Raw genomic sequence first — 23,618 nt, 5'->3', positions numbered from 1 at the left:
GTAATAACACACTCCGGTGCTATTATAAAATAATAAACTTTTGATTGAAGATATAAAACTAAGTATAATCACCATAGTCCTCTCACACATCCTATCTAGTCGTTGGGTGCAAGAGAATGACTGGGAGTGACGTAGAGGGGAGGAGCTATATGCAGCTCTGCTGGGTGAATCCTCTTGCACTTCCTGTTGGGGAGGAGTAATATCCCAGAAGTAATGATGACCCGTGGACTGATCACACTTAACAGAAGAAATATCAGCAATTTTATTCTAAACTGGGTACTGGCAGACAGCTGCCAGTACCCAAGATGGCGGCCATTAAGACAGAGGGGGAGAGTCAGAGAGATGTTTGGTGGGGGATCAGTCAGGTTGGGGGCTAAAGGGGGGTCCTACAGAGCAGCATATGTAAATATGCCTTTTCTTTAAAAAAAAAAAGCCCAAATATAGCTTTTATTTTAGTACTGGCAGAGTTTCTGCCAGTACTTAAGATGGCGGGGACAATTGTGGGGAGGGGGAGGGAAGAGAGCTGTTTGGGAGGGATCAGGGGGTCTGATGTTTCAGGTGGGAGGCTAAGCTCTACACTAAAGCTAAAATTAACCCTGCAAGCTCCCTACAAGCTACCTAATTAACCCCTTCACTGCTAGCCATAATATGTGTGATGCGCATTTAGCGGCCTAAGTACCAAAAAGCAACGCCAAAGCCATATGTGTCTGCTATTTCTGAACAAAGGGGATCACAGAGAAAAATTTACAACCATTTATGCCATAATTGCACAAGCTGTTGTTAAATAATTTCAGTGAGAAACAAAAAGTTTGTGAAAAAGGGAACTTTTTTTTTTATTTGATCGCATTTGGCGGTGAAATGGTGGCATGTAATATACCAAAATGGGCCTAGATCAATACTTTGGGTTGTCTGCTACACTAGACTAAAGCTAAAATTAACCCTACAAGCTCCCTACAAGCTCCCTAATTAACCCCTGCACTGCTGGGCATAATACACGTGTGGTGCGCAGCGGCATTTAGCGGCCTTCTAATTACCAAAAAGCAATGCCAAAGCCATATATGTCTGCTATTTTTGAACAAAGGGGATCCCAGAGAAAATTTTACAACCATTTATGCCATAATTGCACAAGCTGTTTGTAAATAATTTCAGTGAGAAACCGAAAGTTTGTGAAAAAGTGAACGATTTTTGTATTTGATCGCATTTGGCGGTGAAATGGTGGCATGAAATATACCAAAATTGGCCTAGATCAATACTTTGGGATGTCTTCTAAAAAAAAATATATACATGTCAAGGGATATTCAGGGATTCCTGAAAGATATCAGTGTCCCAATGTAACTAGCGCTAATCTTGGAAAAAATGGTTTGGAAATAGCAAAGTGCTACTTGTATTTATGGCCCTATAACTTGTAAAAAAAGCAAAGAACATGTAAATATTGGGTATTTCTAAACTCAGGACAAAATTTAGAAAATATTTAGCATGGGTGTTTTTTGGTGGTTGTAGATGTGTAACAGATTTTGGGGGTCAAAGTTAGAAAAAGTGTGTTTTTTCCACTTTTTTCTCATATTTTATAATTTTTTTTATAATAAATTATAAGATATGATGAAAATAATGGTATCTTTGGAAAGTCCATTTAATGGCGAGAAAAACAGTATATAATATGTGTGGGTACAGTAAATGAGCAAGAGGAAAATTACAGCTAAACACAAACACCGCAAAAATGTAAAAATAGCCTTGGTCCCAAACGGACAGAAAATGGAAAAGTGCTCTGGTCACTAAGGGGTTAATTAAATAATTGACATAGTGTTAGATATGGCTTCTAAACTATAGGTGTAATTAACAGAATTGCTAATGGGGCGAGGGAGTCTTTGAGTAACATCATGGAGAAGTCTGATATACAGCACTTGTATAATTTGCCTGTGTTCCACTAAATGATGACTTTCAGCACTGTTGGACACTATTAATGCCTTATCCTAAACCCGAAGTCTTTATAATTTAATCTCTGCCTTGTGTTACTATATTGACATTGCTTAGTTGTGATACATTTATAAGCTAATTACTGATTTGTGTCATTGCAATAAGTTCATAATAAACACTGTTATTCTACTCCAGTGGTTTTCAAAATGTTAGGCGAGACTCCCTAGGGGGGCGCTAGAGCATATAAGGGGATGGCGTGGGAGCAATGACACTTCACACTATCCTATGGAAACCAAATCCAACAGCTGTCTTTGGCAAAACATAGGAAATTTTTTAAGAGCCGACAATGACACTTGCCATGTCGTGGTGTAATAAGGCAAAGGGTGTGATGTAGGTGGAAAAAAGGCAATGTGGTGGAAATAGCTCAGAGACTGCGTTGGGTTTGTTGTCTTGATCAGTAACTTTCATTTAGCACGGGAGTAACAAAGTGCAAACTGAAATTGAGTGAAGAACTCTTTTGGTTGAGCATAAACATCTCCTGAAAGCTATGTGTGAACATTGGATTAAATGTTAATTCCTCAAATTAAAACTAAAAATGAAATATTTCAATTTTCTTTAAAGAGAAAAAATAAAGTACCATCTATTACTGTGGGATGGGTAGCTGTTTTGTAAATTTCATCATAGGGGAGACCCACCGACTAAGACGTTGAAAACCTCTGTTCTACTCCATTCTCGGCTGTCAGTTTCCCTTTTCCAGTGCTAATGTAAGACCTAGTTTGCGCTTCCCCAGTGCCAGGACAAAATATTTGGTACCAGAAGTGGGGTGTATAGTACTGAAAAACTAGAAGCTTACAAAATTGATTGGTTGTTTGTTGTATTGTTGTTGTTTTCAATATGCCTAGTCTTACTTTTTGGTTTGTTTGGAAAAAAGCAGTTGGTACAGAAGAAAGAGTCTGCCCTTCCAAGTTGGCTAGTTGCTAGCCCCAGGCTATGGCATAGCATTGGCGGGGAGTTAAGCAGACACAAATCTGTAATTGTTCCAGAAGTAGTGCAGTTATTAGTAGAAATGGTGAAGCATTTGGATTTAACAATGTATGATGCAAGAATAAAAAAACACGTAAAGTGGAGCAAATGTTAGTTGGTTGTTTTTACAGGCAGTATGTAAATTGGAACAGGAGAAAGAACAGTTAGCTGTTGAAGTGCAGGCACTGAGAGAGTTAACTAAGACACAGAAATGCTGTATAGCTCATTCTGTGAGCTGAACTTATAAAGGGACTGGAGCCAATTCTTCTATATGTCAATATGCACCGGCAGTGTCGTATTTGGGTTTTGTGCTGCCCTAGGCACTCAAAAAGCTAGAACCCACATTTTAGGCCTTTTTTGGACATAATATTTTCTGGTGGGGGTGTAACTTGACTTTTTTTTTCATAGCATTACCAAAGTAAATGTTCATGTGCAAGTGCACGTGTGTGTATATGTGTGTGTAGTGTGTGTAGTACAGTCTGCATGTGGGTGCAATGAGTGTGTATGTAGTGAGACTCAAAATGTTATGCCCCCACATATCTGCTGCCCTAGGTAACTGCCGTGTTTGCCTAGACAAAAATACACCCCTGCACACTGGGTATTTGAGCTTGTTGGATATACGTTCATTGGGTGTGGTGTATGTGTGAGCCAGGGTCATTTGCACTCATCTACCTTTTTAGTTAGCGCAGTAGGGTCTTAGCAACCTTGGTTGCTATTTACCTTAGCGCAACTCTATTTGCAAATAGCGCAGGTTGGAGTTCCTGGTTACCTTGTTGCTACTTGCTCATTTCTGGTGTGACTCCATCAGGTTCACTGTTTCCCACACTGTCAGGCTTAAATAGTGCGCTCTTCCTTTTTCCTGTGCCTGAGTATTGTGTTTCTGCATCCTGGATGTGATGTATATTGCTGGATCTCTTGTTACTGACCTCTGCTGTGTTTCTTCGGACTACTCTTTTGATTGCTGCCTGCCCTGACCTTTGGCTAGCCTCTGACCATTCTTCGTATTTACTGATTTGGTACTGTAGTAACTCTCTTGGTTTTGACCCGCTGACTGAATTTGACGCTCCTTTGGCCAAGTGATTTTGTCCGATACCTGCCGACTTGTTGTTGATGGCTACTTCCAGCAGGATAATGCACCATGTCACAAAGCTCAAATCATCTCAAACTGGTTTCTTGAACATGACAATGAGTTCACTGTACTACAATGTCCTCCACAGTCACAAGATCTCAATCCAATAGAGCACCTTTGGGATGTGGTGGAACTGGAGATTGACATCATGTATGTGCAGCCGACAAATCTGCAGCAACTGCGTGATGCTATCATGTTAATATGGACCAAAATGTCTGAGGAATGATTTCAACAACTTTTTTGAACATATGCCACGAAGAATTAAGGCTGTTCTGAAGGCAAAAGGGGGTCCAACCCGGTACTAGCAAGGTTTACCTAATAAAGTGGCCTGTGAGTGTATATACTGTTGCAGGATGCCTCTCTGGTATGTAACAATAAGTAATCAAAAATATGTATTGGATCTAGACTACCCCTTTAAGCATGTTCAATATTTTACAGTATATATATACAGTGTATATGTATATATGAGTCTGTGATTTAAAGGAAGCTGCCACACACTATTGCTGAATAAAAAGAAAAACAATTTATTAGGAAATAATAAAAATACACAGTTACACATGAAGGTAACAAAGCTTACAACCATCTTACGCGTTTTGCGCCCAAACACGTTGCTTACTCAAAGAGAACGTAGGTAAATTCCAAAAGGATATTTAAACCCAGTTCAACCAATCAGAAGTTAATCTCCATACGGAAACAATTTCATTCATAAAAAAAAAAAAAGTATCAAAGTTATACTAAATGTTTGATCCAGTGCTATTATTTTACCCTAAAGAGAAACATAATCAATATTGTAATACCTTTTAAAGGTTATTAACACATCATATCTTCTTTGTTGTTCACTGCTCACATACGATAAATAGATCATTAGATTTCAAAATAATTCAAATACTAAAAAAAAGCCATGGCCATATACAGAGAATTATATATACAAAAGATAAATAATGATAAAAAAATGAAGGACATAATTTTATAATTATTTGTATATTACACAAAGTAGCTGATGTCCAATTCTTTGTTGATACCCGGAGGTGTTCGCGTTTGTAATTTATATATCCAAAACAGTTCCCGATTGGATAGTATTCTATAGCGATCACCACCTCTAGTTGACACCAAAGCCCTATTAATTACTGAAACATGTAATTGGGGGACATTTGTGAAATGTATGCCATTAAAATGGGCTGCTGCCACAGAGCACTTATTGTAATTCTTGATGTCTCTTTGATGTTCGCCTACCCTAGTTCTCAAGATCCTAGAGGTCTGTCCAACGTATTGTTTGTGATAAAGTGTACACTCCGGAAGGTAAACCACAAAACAAGTACTACAGTTAGCATAATAGTTACTCTCTTGCCTGTAATTGTGCTTTGAAAACTTGAACCTATCTTAATGTATGTCCAAGTGTTGCGACTCCTGCTGCCACATCTAAATGTTCCCTTCCTTTGTAGCCATATATCTGTACTACCATGGCTACTGGTGTTCAAGCTTGGTGCTAATTTTGTGGAAAGTGTTACTGGTTTTATTTTCGCAAGAAAGCGGCATCTTGTCAGGGTTTTTTTCCTGCTCTGTTTGCCATGTGCTGCTGGCAGCCATTTTACTCGCCTCTCTTGCTGACTTTGGTGCATACTGTGTGATGCTGCTCATTTCCTGCACTTCCTTTTATGACCAGACTGGTGTACCTCATCAGTGTGAGACAGGATGCAGTCTCAGAATTGGGATGTCATCACTTATTATTTAAAGGGCCTCTGTTCAGTATGCTTTGCCCTTGCATTGTTTCAGACCTGTTTGTGAGAGCTCCTGTGTATTACCTGGCTTTCTGACGTCCCTCCTGGTTCCTGATCCCTGGCTTGTTCCTGATTCTGCTATTCTCCTTGTTCCTGATTCTGGCTCGTCTAACTACTCGCTTTGGCTCCTGACTCGGCTCGTCTGACTACCAGCTCTGGTTTTGATTCCTGGCTTGTTATTTGTCTTGTGGACTTTTTATTATTTTTTTGCTATTAATAAAGGTGTGATTATTTTTGAACTTCTCGTCTCAGTCTGATTCCTGGCACCCTGACATTACTCAAGGGCCATGAATCCTTTACCTGCCATAATTTCCAAGATGGATGAACAGGATCACCGCTTGGATCAATTTGCACTAGCCCTGCAAACCCTGCTGACTCGCTCTGCACATTTGGACCAAAGTGTCCCGCAAGTTATGGCTGCTCCTGTTTCCGCTGCTGCACCTAGTCCTACCAGGAGCATGTCTGGTTCTGCACCTCTACCTCAGCAATATGGAGGTGATCCTAATCAGTGCAGAGGGTTTTTGAACCAGGTGGGCATTTACTTTGAGATGTTACCTCAGGCGTTTCCCGCTGACAGAGCTAAGGTGGGATTTCTCATCTCGTTACTCTCTGACACAGCTCTTGCCTGGGCTAATCCCTTGTGGGAGACAAATAAACCTGTGATTTCAAATTACCCTGAATTTGTGGCCTCCTTTCGAAGGATATTTGATGTTCTGGCTCGCTCCTCCTCTGCTGCTAAACGATTCATGTCCATTCAGCAAGGTACAAGATCTGTTGCTCAGTATGCCATTGAGTTCCATACGCTTGCCGCAGAGGTAGGTTGGAACAATGAAGCCCTTGTTGCCGCCTTCTTTCATGGGCTCTCTGATGCGATTAAAGACGAAGTTGCTGCCAGAGATTTACCAGAAGATCTCGAGGCATTGGTGTCTTTTTTGATCCTAATTGACATCAGACTAAGTGAAAGGCCCTCTTTTAAGGAGCGCTTCTGGAAGCTTCCTGTCCCATTGTCTCCTATGTGTTCGTTCCCACCCATGCCTCCCTCTCCTCCCATGCCTCCTGGTCCCGAGTCACCAGGTACTGCTGAGCCGATGCAGTTGGGATTCACGCATCTCTCCGCAGCAGAGAGGGCCTTTAGGAGGAGGGAGGGGCTCTGCCTCTATTATGGGTTACAGGGCCACCTTTTGAAGTCTTGTGCTACATGGCCAGGAAACGCTCACACCTAAGGTCCTGTCGGGGGCAGACCTTGGGTGGTTTATCCTCGTCCCCGGAACCGTTAAAGGAGAAACCTTTGGTCACGGTTGTCCTTTCCTGGGTGGACTCCTCCATAGTCACCCAGGCTCTTGTTGACTCCGGTGATACGGGCTATTTCATTGACAGTGCTTTTGTATCAAAGCACTCCATTCCTGTTTTGCCTCGGTCCGTTCCGCTTGCTATTGAGGCTATTGATGGCAGGCCCCTTCAGCCCGCACTCGTTACTCACAAAACTGCTCCATTATCCATGGCTGTTGGGGCTCTCCATTTTGAAACCCTCCAATTTCAGGTGATAAACTCTCCGCATTTTCCGGTTGTTCTGGGCTATTCCTGGCTCCAAAAACAGAATCCCAGTCTCGACTGGCGCAGGTCCCAAATTTTTGTCATGGTCTCCGCAATGTATTTCCACTTGTCTTCGGAAACCAGTTAAAGTCTTGTGCACTTCTTCGGTATCTCAATTGCCAGAGGAGTACCGAGAGTTCCTAGACGTTTTTGACAAGGTGCGTGCCAGTACATTGCCTCCTCACCAGTCTTACGATTGTGCCATAGATTTGCAACCCGGAGCCATTCCTCCTCGGGGCCGGGTTTACCCTCTGTCTGTTGCAGAGAATTGTGCTATTGAGGAGTATGTTGCTGATGCTCAGTCGCGGGGGATCATCCGCAAATCCTGCTCTCCTGCAGGGGCTGGCTTCTTCTTTGTGAAGAAAAAGGGTGGCGAGTTAAGACCATGCATAGATTATAGGGGTCTTAATCGTCTTACCATTAAGAATGCTTACCCTATTCCGCTCATTACGGAACTCTTTGACCGCCTCAAGGGAGCTACGGTCTTTACTAAATTTGATTTGAGAGGAGCGTACAATCTCGTTAGGATCAAGGAGGGCCACAAATGGAAAAAAGCATTTAACACCAGGAGCGGGCATTATGAGTATCTTGTAATGCCCTTTGGCCTATGTAATTGTCAGGGCTTTTTCCCTGTTGTGTTTGCCATGTGCTGCTGGCAGCCATTTTACTCACCTCTCTTCCTGTCTTGGTGCATTGTGGGGGATGCTGCTCATTGCCTGCACTTCCTTTTATGGCCAGACTGTTGTGCATCATCCATGTGAGACAGGATGCGGTCTCAGAATTGTGATGTCATCACTTATTATTTAAAGGGCCTCTGTTCAGCATGCTTTGCCCTTGCGTTGTCTCAGACCTGTTTGTGAGAGATCCTGTGTTTTACCTGGCTGCCTGACGTCCTTCCTGGTTCCTGATCCCTGGCTTGTTCCTGACTCTGCTGTTTTCCTTGTTCCTGATTCCGGCTCGTCTGACTATTCGCTTTGGCTCCTGACTCGGCTCGTCTGCCTACCAGCTCTGGTTTTGACTCCTGGCTTGTTATTTGACTTGTGGACTTTTTATTATTTTTTGCTATTAATAAAGGTGTGATTATTTTTGCACTTCTCGTCTCAGTCTGATTCCTGGCACCCTGACATTACGCAAGGGCCAAGCATACTGAACAGAGGCCCTTTAAATAATAAGTGATGACATCACAATTCTGAGACCGCATCCTGTCTCACATGGATGATGCACAACAGTCTGGCCATAAAAGGAAGTGCAGGCAATGAGCAGCATCCCCCACAATGCACCAAGACAGGAAGAGAGGTGAGTAAAATGGCTGCCAGCAGCACATGGCAAACACAACAGGGAAAAAACCCTGACAGTAATGCTCCTGCTGTTTTCCAGGAATTTATTAATGATATCCTACGAGATATGTTGCAACAGTGTGTTGTGGTGTACTTAGATGACATCCTCATACACTCACCCAGACTTGAGGCTCATTGTTCTGATGTTACATGGGTTCTTCAGAGACTACGTGAGAACGGCCTGTTTTGTAAACTTGAGAAATGTGAGTTCCATCAGACTCAAGTAACCTTCCTAGGTTATGTTATCTCCGTTGCAGGGTTCTCCATGGATCCTGACAAGTTATCTGCAGTTCTGCAGGGGCCTCGCCCAGTTGGTCTTCGGTCTATTCAACAGTTTTTGGGGTTCGCCAATTACTATAGAAAGTTTCTTAAAAACTTTTCTTCCTTGGTCAAACCTATCACTGACATGACCCGTAAAGAGAATGATCCACTACATTGGTCACCTACTGCCATTAAGGCCTTTGATAGTCTTAAGACTGCCTTTGCTGCCGCTCCAGTTCTGGCTCATACTAACCCTGTCCTGCCTTTTCGTTCTTGAGGTCGATGCATCTGAGACTGGAGTAGGTGCCCTCTTGTCTCAACGTCCTACGCCTGACGGTTCCTTGCATCCGTGTGGTTTCTTCTCTAAGAAATTGTCTCCAGTGGAGTGCAATTATGAAATTGGTGACAGGGAATAACTGGCCATAATTTTGGCACTCAAGGAATGGAGGCATCTTCTCGAGGGTACTAGCGTGCCAGTGCTCATTCTTACTGACCACAAGAATTTAACTTATCTATCTGAAGCAAAACGCTTGTCGCCCGACAAGCCAGATGGGCGCTATTTTTGTCTTGGTTTAATTATGTGGTCTCCTACCTGCCTGGTAGTAAGAATGTTAGGGCTGATGCCCTCTCTCGACAATTTTCGCCTCTGTCCAAGGAGGAGTCTGTACCTACTCCAGTTATACCTCCTGACCATATTTTGGCTACCATACGTACTAATTTGACTTCTCCCTTGGGGGAGGAGATCCTAGCTGCACAAACCAATGCACCTCCTGAGAAACCTAGTGGTAAGTGTTTTGTTCCTGAGAATCTTTGAACTAAACTTTTGCACACTTACCACTATCCTAAAGCCGCAGGTCACCCAGACAAGAACCAAATGATTTGGTCTGTCACTCGACAATTCTGGTGGCCAGGTCTTCGTTCTGAAGTTGTTGTGTATGTTGCCTCCTGCTCAGTTTGTGCACAGAATAAGACTCCTCGACGTCTTCCTGTGGGTCTTCTTCAACCTATTGCTAATGCTGAGCGTCCTTGGACACATCTTTCCATGGACTTCATTGTCGAGCTCCCTGTTTCCAATGGCAATACTGTTATCCTTATGTTGGTTGACCGTTTTTCTAAAATGTCACATTGCATTCCCTTGAAGAAGTTGCCTACCGCTCAGGAGCTTGCTTCAGTTTTTGCCCGGGAGGTCTTCCGTTTACATGGGTTACCCAAGGAGATAGTGTCGGACCGGGGTAGCCAGTTTGTCTCTAGATTTTGGCGTTCCTTTTGTGCTCAAATGGGGATCCAGCTTTCCTTCTCCTCTGCATATCACCCTCAATCCAATGGGGCTGCGGAACGGTCTAATCAAGCTCTGGAACAGTTCCTCCGTTGCTATGTCTCAGATCACCACAATAATTTGTCTGAACTGTTACCTTGGGCCGGTTTTGCTCGTAATAGTGCTATTAATACTTCCTCTAACTTATCCCCGTTCATGGCGAATTATGGGTTTCAACCATCCTTGTTGCCCGATTCATTCATGTCTCAGTGTATTCTGGCTTTAGAGGAGCATCTCCACGTGGGTGCAGATTCAGGATTGCCTTCATCGTTCTATGCAGCGCCAAAAGTTCCAGGCTGATCGTAGGCATCTGCCCGCGCCTTCCTACCAGGTTGGTGAGAGAGTTTGGCTATCCTCTCGCAACTTGAACCTTTGTGTGCCTTCCAATAAACTGGCTCCCCGTTATGTTGGTCCTTTTGGAATACTCAGATCGGTCAATCCTGTGACGCTCTTGACCTTCCTCCTGCAATGTGCATCTCCAATGTTTTTCATGTCTCCCTCTTGAAACCATTGGTTTGTAATCAGTTTACCACTGTGTTGCCTCATCCCCGTCCTATCTTTGTTGACAACCATGAGGAGTATGAGGTCAGCAGCATTATTGAGTCTCCTATGTCCAGGGGCCGCGTACAGTATTTGATTCACTGGAGGGGCTACGGTCCGGAGGAGCGTTCATGGGTTCCCTCCTCTGATGTTCATGCTCCCGCCCTCCTCCGTGCCTTCCATGACCAGCTCCCTAATAAGCCTTTTGTCCTCCCACAGGGGAGGGGTCATTGAGGGGAGGGTACTGTCAGGGTTTTCTCCTTGCTCTGTTTGTCATGTGCTGCTGGCAGCCATTTTACTCACCTCTCTTGCTGACTCTGGTGCATACTGTTTGATGCTGCTCATTTCCTGCACTTCCTTTTATGACCAGACTGGTGTACATCAGTGGGATTAGGGTTTTAGCGCTGTTTAGCGTGAGGATCAACAGGTCCCTAGCATTACTGTCGTGCAGTTTGGGCAGGAGTAGAAATAGTAAGATCTGTGGATCGTTTGGTAGCTGTTTGCCTATTGCGTCTGACATGCGCTCTAGTACCGTCAGCCAGAACGTATCTAGTTTATTACACTGCCACCAAGTGTGTGTAGGGGTGCCTATTTCTCTGCATCCCCTCCAGCACTTATTGCTAGCCGTTTTGTAAATAGTGTGTAGTCTGGTGGGGGGCAGATACCATCTCGTTAAAGTTGGTTTCAAGGATGCTAATGCCCAGTTCCTTGTCCCATGAGTTGGTGTAAGAAGGCAAGAGTTGAGGCTCTTTGATTAACAGTAGTTTGTATAGTTTTGATATGGCGTGTGTTGGGGTGTTTTCTAAGTGGCATAGGGTCTAAAATGGTGTCGTGTTTCTAGTTAGATGATGTTTCTTGGGGTGAGTGTCTACGTAGTGACAGATTTGGGAATAGGCGTACCAGTTCAGGGGAATATCGGGGTGCATCTCCTGGATGGCGGAGAGGGGTCTATGTGTTTTATTTTCACGGAAGAGCGAAATTGTTCTGCCCTTAATGTGACACCTGACTTCTAATGAAGTGTCTTTGAAGTTCCAGGGCAGGTCCGGGTTGTGGCAAAGTGAGGACATGGGGACAGAATATTAGAGATGTTAGTGGATGTGTTTATTAATCCCATGTCATGAAAAAGTCAGAGAGAAGAGGATATTGTGCTATGTTAGAGGATCTTTTTTTTTTTAGGTATCCAGGCTGCAAGCCCAGCATTGCTTAGACCCAATAAGTATCTATCAATCCGGACCCATTGTTTATTGTTATTGTTTGTGCACCAATCCAATAGCTTATGCAGCATTATAGCTTCTTTATAAATGAAGATATTAGGGACTCCCAACCCACCCCTGTCCCTTGGTAAGTACATGTTCTTTCTAGCAATTCTGGGCCTAGCTCCCTGACAAATGTATTGCTCTATTAGTGATTGTATTTTATTGAGATAGTGTATAGGGAGGTGTATGGGCGTGGTTTGCAGGAGATATAGAAGTCTTGGCAGAACATTCATTTTTACAACATTTATTCTGCCAATCCAAGATATTGATCTTGATATTGATATTTTTCCAGCTTGATAAGTCTGTGGTTAGCATTTTTTCCATAGTTTTGTAGTTGGCTGTGTATACTGTTTGAACGTCAGGTGCTAGGTAAATGCCCAAGTATTTCAGTTTAATTCTTTGTCTTTTAAGGGGGCAGTTTGGGATCAATTGATTAATTTATTTTTTCCCATAATTTAAATTTAAATATTCAGATTTTGTTAAGTTTAGGAGAAATCCAGAAACCGGGCCGAACTTCTCAAAAGCCTCAAGGGCCCCTGGGAGGGAAGACTCTATCTGAGTAAGGGTGAGGAGAACATCATCGGCGTATAACGCCAGCTTGTGCTCCATGTCTCCAATACGAATCCCTGTGATGAGGGTGTCGTTTCTGATCTGTTGGGTGAGGGTTTCAATGAATAAGGCAAATAAAGCAGGCGATAGAGGACAGCCTTGCCTCGTGCCATTGTATATATTAAAGCTGTCTGACAAAATGCCATTAACCTTAACCCTAGCAGTGGGAGCCGAATATAGGGAAAATACTAATTCTAAGAATTTGTCGCCAAATTTCATTTTCTGCATTACTGTTTTCAGGAAAAGCCAATTAACACGGTCGAAAGCTTTCTCTGCGTCCGTAGAAACAATAATGGTAGGGGTGCGAGTGGCCTGGACATGGGAAATAATCTGTAGTGTTTTCAGGGTGTTATCCCTAGCCTCCCTTCCCAGAATGAAGCCTACCTGGTCTGGGTTGATTAATTTAGGTAAGTATCTGTTCAGTCTTGTTGCTAGTATCTTGGCGAAGATTTTTATGTCAGAATTTAAGAGGGATATGGGGCGGAAATTTTTTGATCTATTTGGCATTTTCCCTGGTTTGGGGAGGACTGTGATGTAAGCCTCAAGTGAGTTACCTGATAATCCTCCAGAGTGAATTAATGAGTTGAAGGTGTTTGTTAAGGGACAAGCGAGGTGGTGGATGTATGTCTTATAGTATGTCATGTTAAACCCGTCTGGGCCTGGGCTTTTACCGCCAGGCATGTCTTTAATCGCATTTTTTGTTTCTTCCACTGAGATGGGCAGATTCAGGCTATCTGATTTGTCTCTATCTAAAGTCGGTAAGTCCAAGTTTTCAAGATAGGTTTCAATGTCTTGTTGGGTGGGGGTACTGTCTAAGTTGTACAGGGTTGCGTAGTACTGTCTGAACACGTCTGCTTTATTTTTACTCTCCTTTTGAAGATCTCCATGTTTGTTAATAATAGAGTGGATGTGTGCGTTTAATTGGGTTCTCTTAAGAGTTTTAGCGAGAGAGGACCCCGCTTTATCTTTGATATCAAAGTATTTTTGATTCAGCAGTGCTGCTTTCTTTTGGTGTTCTTTGATTAGGTGGTCTTTGCTAGACTGTGTTAGGGATTCTAGTATGCTAGTGGCCTGTGGATGTTTTTTGTGCTCTTTTTCCCAGTAACTAATTTGGGACATAGTAGAGTTTATAAATTGTCTGTTCGATTTTTTTTCCCTGGCTTTGTGCGCTATCAGTTCACCTCTTATAACGCACTTGTGCGCCTCCCAGAGGGTGGCTGAGGTTATGTGTTCTGTGTCATTTTCTCTAAAACAGTTTTCTATGGACTGGTCTACAGCCTGTTTAGTTAGTACATTCCCTAGTAGGAAGGCATCCATATGCCAGATGAAGGGGCGCTGTGGCATGTCTGGCCATGCCACCGCGCATTGTACGGGGGCATGATCCGACCATGTGATTGGCAAAATTTGCGAGTCAGTGATCATGGAGAGGCCCAACTGGTCTGTATGTATGTGATATATTCTATTCTGGTGTATGTGTTGTGTGGGTGTGAGTAAAAGGTGTAGTCTCTGATGTCAGGATTAATGTTCCTCCAGATGTCGTGCAGCCATAATAGGTGTAGATTATTAGGTACCAATTTTAGGACTCGTTTAGGGGTATTAGTGATGCCTGTAGAGGTGTCCATTGTCGGGTCCAGTGACAAATTAAAGTCGCCCCCTATGAATAGTGTCCCCTGGGTGTGTTCTAGTAGGAGGTTGGTTATGTGTCTGAATAAAGTGTGCTGTTCTTTTTTAGGGAGATATATGTTTGCAAGGGTAATTGGCCTATTGAATAATAAACAGAATCAGGTACCTGCCATCCTTGTCTTTCTCTATGTGGGTCGCTTGGAAGTGTAGGGAATTTTTAAGTAGAATGCCTACCCCTCCCTTCCTGGTACCGCCCAAAGCCAGAAAGCTTATTCTATATTTGTGGCTCAGGAGTTTGGGTTCGTGACCTCTCTTAAAGTGTGTCTCCTGTATAAATAGGATATCACTGGGGACTTTGTAAAGGTCTTTAAAGGCCATGGACCTCTTTTCCGGGGCTATTCAGCCCTTTCACATTTATGGTGATAATGGATATGGTATGTGCCATGGTGGATCTAACGGGTATGGGTATGGATTTGCGGGCCGAGTGATAGCCTGTGTGCCTGATGTAGGTTTTACTCTGTGTCTGGTATGAGGTAAGTAATATAAGCTACCGCTGTACTATAAACTGAGAAAATGTAACAGGTTCAAAAATAATAGTGCAAAAAATTTTGAGATGTGCAATAACAGTAATTAGCGGTAAAAACACAACACAATAACACTTATATAGGCAAATTTTAAACTCTTTTGTTTCGATTTCTTCTTTTCTAACTGGAAAGTTCAATTAACAAAACGTTACAGTCCTGCAACAATAAAAAAACAATTGGGGTAGTATCCCCACTTCCAAACCTAAAGAATTGTGGAAAAAGAAAAGAATGTTATGTCATATGACCTGTAAGCGCCATGGCTAGAAAGGGATGTCAGTTCGAGGTGGGAGATGCCATGGATCTAATGCGCATCGAGACCTGAACCACACTTTCAGAGTGAGGCCCTGGGCTGGCAGAATTGTAAGTTTTGTGTGGTTGGTTGTTTATCCGCTGAGAGTCTCTGGGGGAGAATTGGTGGTCCTCTGGGTGTGTGATGTTGAGTTGGAGGGTTTTGTTGAATCTTGGCAGGTCCTCCAGAGACCTGAGATTGGCTGTTGTATCTCCTTTAGATGAGGTAATGCTGACCGGGAATCCCCACCGGTATGGGATCTGCTGCTCCCTCAAGACTGTTGTGATGAAACTCAGCTCCATCCTCTTCTGCAGTGTTGCTGGGCTGAGGTCTGCGAAGATCTGGATATGGATTCCAGCATGCATTACTTTTTGTTTTTATCTGGCCTGTCTCAAGATTTCTTCTCTGTCCTTGTAATCTAATAGCTTTACAATTATGTCCCGAGGGGACGCCTTCGGGGGGGCTTTGCTCTCATGGCCCTGTGGGCTCTTTCAATGCGTATATCTGTGGTGCTCTTTGAGCCCTTCAGGGGCCTGAACAAGTCCTGGAGGCAGCCTTCTATGGCTTTTGGCTGGATTGTCTCTGGGATCCCACGTATGCGCAGGTTGTTACGCCTGCCTCTGTTGTCCAGGTCCTCAACTTTCTCCATCAGTTGATGTATAGTTTCTTCCTGATCGTATGCAACTTTGGAAATGTGCTGTATGTCATTATTGACCGTGTTGTGGCTCTCCTCTAAGACCGAGACCCTTTGTGTGACTTTAGATAGGTCTCTTTTTAGTTCCCCGTACCAGTTTTTGACCTCTCCTAAGATATCTTTAATATCATCTTTTGTGCATAGGTTTTGCAGATCATCTTTCGTAATGGCGGGCGCGCTTGTAGTTTCTTTCTCATGTTGCTGCTGTTCTGTTGATGCGGCCATTTTCGGTGGTTTTGCGGCTAGGTCTTGTTGTTTGAGGAATTGTTGCATTAGCTTGGAGCTGTTTACATTGTTGGTCTTAGAGTTTCTGCGGCCAGGCATAGCCAGAGGCTCTTAATAAGTGGGGTGGCAGTGTGAGGTCAATGTAGCCCTGCGGGCTGTCGCAGTCCAGGCCCCAGTGCAGTATGCGTGCAAAGTATTGTAGAAGGCGAGCTTCCCCACCTGAGATGGCAATCTATATGCTGAGGCTTAGCGCAGGGGTTTTGGATAGTGAGGACCCTGAGATTTGTGTCCAAAATGCCCCAAATGTTCTAGAGTATGGCAGTTCATGCAGTGTGCTGTGGCACTTGTGTGTATGCGAGAGCCAGCTCACCTCTGTGTTCTTCCAGTGTCCCCTGTATAGAGAAGCCTGTTTCCTGTAGCTTAGAGAAGGTTCTGGCTGGGGAGTTCCAAGACAGTGCCCTGTGTGGTGGATCATCTTTTGTAAAAGCAGCTGAGGAAGGTGGCAACTAAGGGCCAGCTCCAGGCTCTGGCCCTGTATGGAAAATGGCACTGTGGTTAATTTTTAGTGCATAGTGGCAGGGGAGCTGTAGCAAATTGCGTGCAGGATGGCACTTCCGGTTTTGGAAAAACGGCTTCATTTTTGCGATGTGGGCTAGAAACAATCCGATTTTTTGCCCAGTGTGTTCACAAGCCTTTCATGCACCTGTGTTGCTGTTTTTGTAGCGATCCCCCAGGTCTATGCGTGCGGTCTGGAAGTGGGGCTTAGGAGCTCCTGAATTATGTAGCCATCTCCCTGACCGGCTAGGCTCCGCCCCATAACTTTGTTTTTTAATCAACTTGATAAATAGTTTTTTTATAAATGAAATTGTTTCCGTATGGAGATTAACTTCTGATTGGTTGAACTTGGTTTAAATGTCCTTTTGGAATTTACCTACGTCATCTATGAGTAAGTGTTGTGTTTGGGCGCAAAATGCGTAAGATGGTTGTATCTTTGTTACCTTCATGTGTAACTGTGTATTTTTAATAATTTCCTAATTAATTGTTTTTCTTTTTATTTAGCAATAGTGTGCGGCAGCTTCCTTTGTATCTGTGCTTTCAGCGTGGAAAGTACGATGTTTTTCTGCCTGCACCCGGCCATAGTGTGTTTTTGTGTATAGGTATTGCACATGCAAACACCTTGTAGCCACGGACTTTCTGGTTTTGTTTGTCATATGAGTCTGTGATTGGCTGATAGTTGTCACATGATACAGGGGGCTGGCAAACAAAAATCTACTACTCATTTAAAATTTGTAGTAAATGCTATAGCATTGTCTTTTTTATTGTGTAAATTTTTATCGAGGCAATTCTGGTCCTTTAACTGCTTAGCCAACCTTGGCTTAGCGCACAATCAGCCTAGCACTGCCCAATAGACATATATTATGTGAGGGATTTAGTGTACCCTAGACTAGCGCTCAAATGATAAAAAAAACAACAACAATATGAGTATAAAAATAGACTGTTGATTGAAGCCAAAATGTTTTACTATCCATAGGGAATATACATATGAAAATTGTGTGTTTCTACTTCCTTCAGAGGCAGAGCATCCTGTATACTTCAGAACTCTGAGCAGCTGCATACTAGACAACATTAATGATTAGTTCATCAGTGCATCAGCTAATTTACATTTGCCCCTTATTGGCTACAGCAAAGGAGGTATGACAAAAATACTCCAGAGGCTTTTCAAAGGGTGTGTCCCTGGACTGTCATTTAATACATAATCACTATTCTACATATTTTGTATGCATTTTTTTTCAATAAAGTTCTGCTTAATTGCTGTTACATACACTACATAATATGTCTTTAAGGTCCTTTAACCCTTTAGCCGCTATGCCATTTCTCACCCCTGTATTGAGCTTTTTAGATTATGCTCACCCTTATGCCCTAGGTTAGGTAATTTTTCACCAGACCCAGATTCTGAAAAACAGTAATAGCTTTTACTTGAAGTATCTTTACTAACAGATATATGCTACAAAAATGCTGTTTATTGATGTAACATTGTATGATGCTTAGACCAGTATTGGCAACAGATGTCCCTGGCTGATGCCCTGCTCACGAGCACATAGAATGGAGGGAGGAAATCTCATTACCAGGCCAAATATGAAGATTATTCCCCTCACATTATCCCATATCCCTACTGGTGCTTGCCGCTGGGTTCAAATTTGAAGGGACATTCCGGCCAAAATGTAAATGCACATAGATGAATTACATCTTTGACTAGAAACATATATGCAATATATATGTATTGTCAAAAATGCTTCTAGTAAAAGTTATCACTGTTTTAATGTTAGTATTTTTCTCTGCACGTGCATGTGAAGCATAGCTAAATATTATTAGTTCACCAGCATTTTAAATACTGCAGCTGCTCACCGCACCAGTGGGGCTTGTATCATGTCAGCAATTAACAAATTAAGTCATTACCAGCTGGTACAAGCACATTAGGCTCTCTAAACAAGTGCTGTGTTTAAAATGCTGGTGCACGGTGCATACTTAAATACACTTTTGAAACCGCTATAGCTTTTATTAGAAGCATTTTTGCTAATACATGTATATTACAAAAATGTTTCTATTCAAAACTGAAATGTATCCATGTGGATTCAAATTTTGGTTGGAATGTCCCTTTAACTTAGTGACGAGCTTCAGCAGTGATGTACGACAATGTGAGGGGCAGACTCTGCAAAGTCGGGGCAAAAAAATTGTAAGTGTCCTGAAAAAGTCGGGACAGATGGTCACCTTTTACACAAAAGTGGTGTTTAATGTCCATTTAATCTTAAAAGGACACTGCCACTTGACAGGGTGATAAAATTACATTTAATATTTATTGTGGTATTTATTTACTTATTTGCAATTGTTTACGAATGTATTTGTAGGATACAACATATGTAAACTAAATACATTCATCAGAATGATCATTTATGATTGCAAGTTAATTTTACAAAATGACCTGAAACGTATTGATTGATTGCAATCAATTTGCTGAATAGGTAAAAAAAAAAAAAAAAAATGTAAACACATCAGACAGTCACTATCAATACAACATTAACTACCTGGCATGTTTTACTTAAAGGGGCATGAAACACAATTTTTTCTTGCGTGATTAAGATAAAGCATGTAATTTTAAACAACTTTCTAATGTATTTCAATTATCACATATTACTTCATTCTTTTAGCATCCTTTGTTAGAAAGCAGAGTGGTAAGCCCAGAAGCGTGCACGTGTCTGTAGCCCTATATGGAAGCAGTTTTGCAAGTATGTTATCCATTTGCAAAATAACTAAATGGCACCATTATTTCCTGCCATGTAGTGCTTCATGCTACCTACCTAGGTATTCCTTTAAAGAGACACTCAAGTCCAAATAAACATTCATTAATTAAATAGGGCATGCAATTTTAAACAACTTCCCAATTTACTTTTATCACCAATTTTTCTTTGTTCTCTTGGTATTCTTAGTTGAAAGCTAAACCTAGGAGTTTCATATGCTAATTTCTTGGACCTTGAAGACTGCCTCTAATTTGAATGCATTTTGAGCACTAGAGGGCATTAGTTCATGTTTTTCATATAGATAACATTGAGCTCATGCACGTGAAGTGACCTAGGAGAGAGCACTGATTGGCTGAAATGCAAGTCTGTCAAAATAACTGATATAAGGGGGCAGTCAGCAGAAGCTTAAATACAAGGTAATTACAGAGGTAAAACATGCATTATTATAACTGTGTTGGATATGCAAAACTGGGGAATGGGAAATAAAGGGATTATCTTTCTTTTTAAACAACACAAATTCTGGTGTTGACTGTCCCTTTAATAAAGAATAACATAAGAAATAATCAAATTTGATAATGGAAGTGCATAGGAAACTTTTTAAAAATTGTGTGCGCTGTCTGAATCACAAAAGAAAAAGAGCAACAAAAAATTGGCTTTCATGTCCCTTTAAGATTTGACACACATTTTTTTGCTTCTTTGAAAGTCTGTGTGCTGAGAAAAAAGCTTGTTTTTGTAGTTTTGCCACATTTATTCAATCCTGGTGTAAGAAAGACTGTTTTTCTGAAAAAACCTGGTGTTTAATTTATTACACATGCATATTTCAGACAGCTTAATTCAAATAGCTGTGCTTCTAATAGCTTGCAGTGACATAGAAAAAACAGCCAAAACATACCAGGGTTAAACACGCAATAGATGTTCTTCTGACAAAGTTTCCTTTCATTTTCCTGCCCACTGTATCATGTGACAGCTACCAGCCAACCACAGACTCATATGCGTATATTAGATAAACAGAAAAACAGTGCAACTCTGATTCAAATGTATTTATTACTATAAAACAAGTAGCGCAATATGATATGCACTGACTAAAAGCACGAGGATATGTGCATCTGATAAGTCCTGTAACGTTGTAGGTGTTTGTCAGGTTGAATCTTAGACCTTCCACAGAAGTGGTTAGGAAAACTCAGATGTCAATCTCGGGCCACTTAGGTCATGTGACCCCTGACTATGGCGGTGCACAGTGGACATGGCACTTGGTAATGACCTCTACGCGTTTCCACCAGTCTCCAGCCAGGCTTTCTCAAGAAAAAAATAAATTGCATAAGGGGATTCCCCTCTCATGCGATTCTTATAAGCGAGGGGTTTAGAGTTAAAAGGCTGCATGTTTGTTTAACGTTATAAGTAGTTGCCATGGTTGCAGATCCGTTATGTTACATTTAAAGGGACATAATACTCATATGCTAAATCACTTGAAACTGATGCAGTATAACTGTAAAAAGCTGACAGGAAAATATCACCTGAGCATCTCTATGAAAAAAGGAAGATATTTTACCTCACAATCTCCTCAGCTCAGCAGAGTAAGTTCTGTGTAAAAAGTTATACTCAGCTGCTCCCAGCTGCTGGTAAAAAAATTAAAAAAATGAAGAAATGAACAGCAGCCAATCAGCATCAGCAGTGCTGAGGTCATGAACTCTTACTGTGATCTCATGAGATTTGACTTAACTCTCATGAGATTTCATAGTAAGCTTCCTTTACCTGATTGGTGAAATAATATGAGAGTGCACGAAGCTCATCCTTTCAGTTCTCCCGGGACAGACACACTAATATGCTGTTAGAAATCCTTTACAATGGGATGTAAGGAACTTTTGAGGTAAAATATCTTTCTTTTTTACATAGAGATGTTCAGGTGATATTTTCTAATCAGCTTTTTACAGCTATGCTGCATCACTTTCAAGTGTTTAAACATTTGGGTATTATGGCCCTTTAAATAAAATCAAAAGACTAAAACAGTAATAACACAAATATATTACAGTTGTTACAATCATAACAATTAAATCTATATTTTAAAAACGGATCTGTCTTAATGTTAAGATCCGAATTTAAAACCAAATACCTGCATGCGTATATATGGAGAACTCTTGCACATGCTCAGTAGGACCTGGGATCTCACATAAAACAACTGTGCTGAATTTGATATTAGAAGTAAAGTAGAAAATTTCTTAAAATTGCACGTTCTGTCTAAATCATGAAAGTTTAATTTTGACTTTTAAGTCCCGTCAAACATTTTTAGTGTAATTTATTATAAGAAAGGGAACATACATACCACAATTGCAAATATGAATCCAGCGCAGAATAAGCTCAACGGAAGCAAAATAGCAATTTTTATAGATGTAGACATTGGACAAGGACCACAGTCTGCTGGGCATAAAGCACAACTTTCATCCGGAGTGCAAACGTCATCACCGCACACTGCAACGATAAAAATATACATTTATAAAGTCACTTCTACATAATCTGCACAATCTCCCCTGGATGTTACCCACTCCCACTTTGTATGAAAAATATTTATGTTCCCGACACAAAACGTCATCCTCAAAACAACCTAAAGGGATATGAGATTGTATTATAAAATGTTTAATTATGAGTAGTTAAAAAACTTTGTCATATACTTTCATTTTATGTTTTTTGTCTCCTTTTCCTGTAATTTAACTCTAAAAACTGTTGGTATTTTAAATTCCACTAGGTTTTCATAAAGAAATGGGCACCGCCATGTCTAAACTTAAAGGACCAGTAAATACAGTAGATTTGCATAATCAACAAATGCATGACAAAAAGACAATACAATAGCACTAAGTCTGAACTTTAAATGAGTAGTAGATTTATAGTTATGTCTATTTCCACTCCCACTGTATCATGTGACAGCCATCAGCCAATCACAAATGCATATACGTATTTTCTGTGAATTCTTGCACATGCTCAGTAGGAGCTGATGACTCAAAAAGTGTAAATATTAAAAGACTGTGCACATTTTGTTAATAGAAGTAAATTGGAAAGTTGTTTAAATTTGCTGCTCTATCTGAATCATGAAAGTTTAATTTTGACTTGAGTGTCCCTTTAAGTTTTAAGCTTATCTTACTTTCCTGCTGCAAACAATTAACGACAGGTATAAAACAGGCAATAAAACCTAGAAATACACAAACTCTTCTTTATTGCTTTAGTTATATATCTTTTCCTAATTTTTCTCCACAGCAGACAGAAATAAATAGAAAACTGTTTAAATCATGGCAGCACCAGTTAGTTTATAAAATCTTGAGTGCCTTACAGAAACTAAACCTTTACACTTACATTATCAATATTTACACAACTGATATAATGGTAACCTACCACAAGATGGATTTTACACCACGGTCCTGACATTCTCCCCTCCACGTTCTCCCCTCTCCTCCCTTCTTTTTTCCCCATATTCTAGTTTCTCTATTTCTTCTATACTTTGTCTTTCTCTTGGCTTTGACAAATTTACTAGAACCGCTAAGTGAATTTGTATATTACCACCAGTTTCCAAACTTTACCACCTCAATGGAAACTAGGCTAGGGTTGCCACCCATCCCTTAAAATACAGAACACTTATAAGTTACACATGCTGCAGGGTATGTTCCTCCCTGCACACCCTGCAGCATGTGTAACTTATATGTGTCTAGGAAAACATGGCTGAGGTGGCAACCCTAGCCTAGTTTCCATTGAGGTGGTAAAGTTTGGAAACGGGTGGTAATATACAAATTCTCCATAGACTTTAATGGAGATAAATGGTTTTATCACCAGTTTACATAATTTACCACCTTAATGGAAACTAGTTCTAAATTGGCATAGATGTTTATATTCTGTTTGGTCTCTTGAAATAAGACCCAAGCTTCAGACCCGATATTCGTGTTCCTATTATGAATGTTATTAATATTGTTTGCTATACATTGTAAATTATTCTAGCAATTTAAATCAGTATCGCACATTTATCTTGTATTTTACTTGAACTGTATAACTTTTTATTTTCTCAATAATGGGCCAGATTACAAGTGGAGTGCTATTTAACGCTGCCGCTCGCACGCTGACCCAATGGGCGCAAAAAGCCGAATTTAGGATATCACACATTAATGTATTCCC

General features: G+C 41.3%; 1 protein-coding gene across 1 annotated transcript in view; it reads right to left on the bottom strand.

Annotated features, from left to right (window-relative positions):
• LOC128640731 (atrial natriuretic peptide receptor 2-like) overlaps positions 1–23,618 on the bottom strand; it is a 293,375-nt gene that overhangs the window by 246,456 nt on the left and 23,301 nt on the right. The window contains exon 3 of the mRNA XM_053693158.1: positions 21,787–21,932. Coding sequence (XP_053549133.1) covers positions 21,787–21,932 — 146 coding nt within the window. The remainder of the gene's footprint in view (positions 1–21,786; positions 21,933–23,618) is intronic.

Source organism: Bombina bombina, chromosome 10 (assembly GCF_027579735.1).
Source record: "Bombina bombina isolate aBomBom1 chromosome 10, aBomBom1.pri, whole genome shotgun sequence".
Classification (NCBI taxonomy): Eukaryota; Metazoa; Chordata; class Amphibia; order Anura; family Bombinatoridae; genus Bombina; species Bombina bombina.
This window is presented reverse-complemented; position numbering and strand designations above follow the sequence as displayed.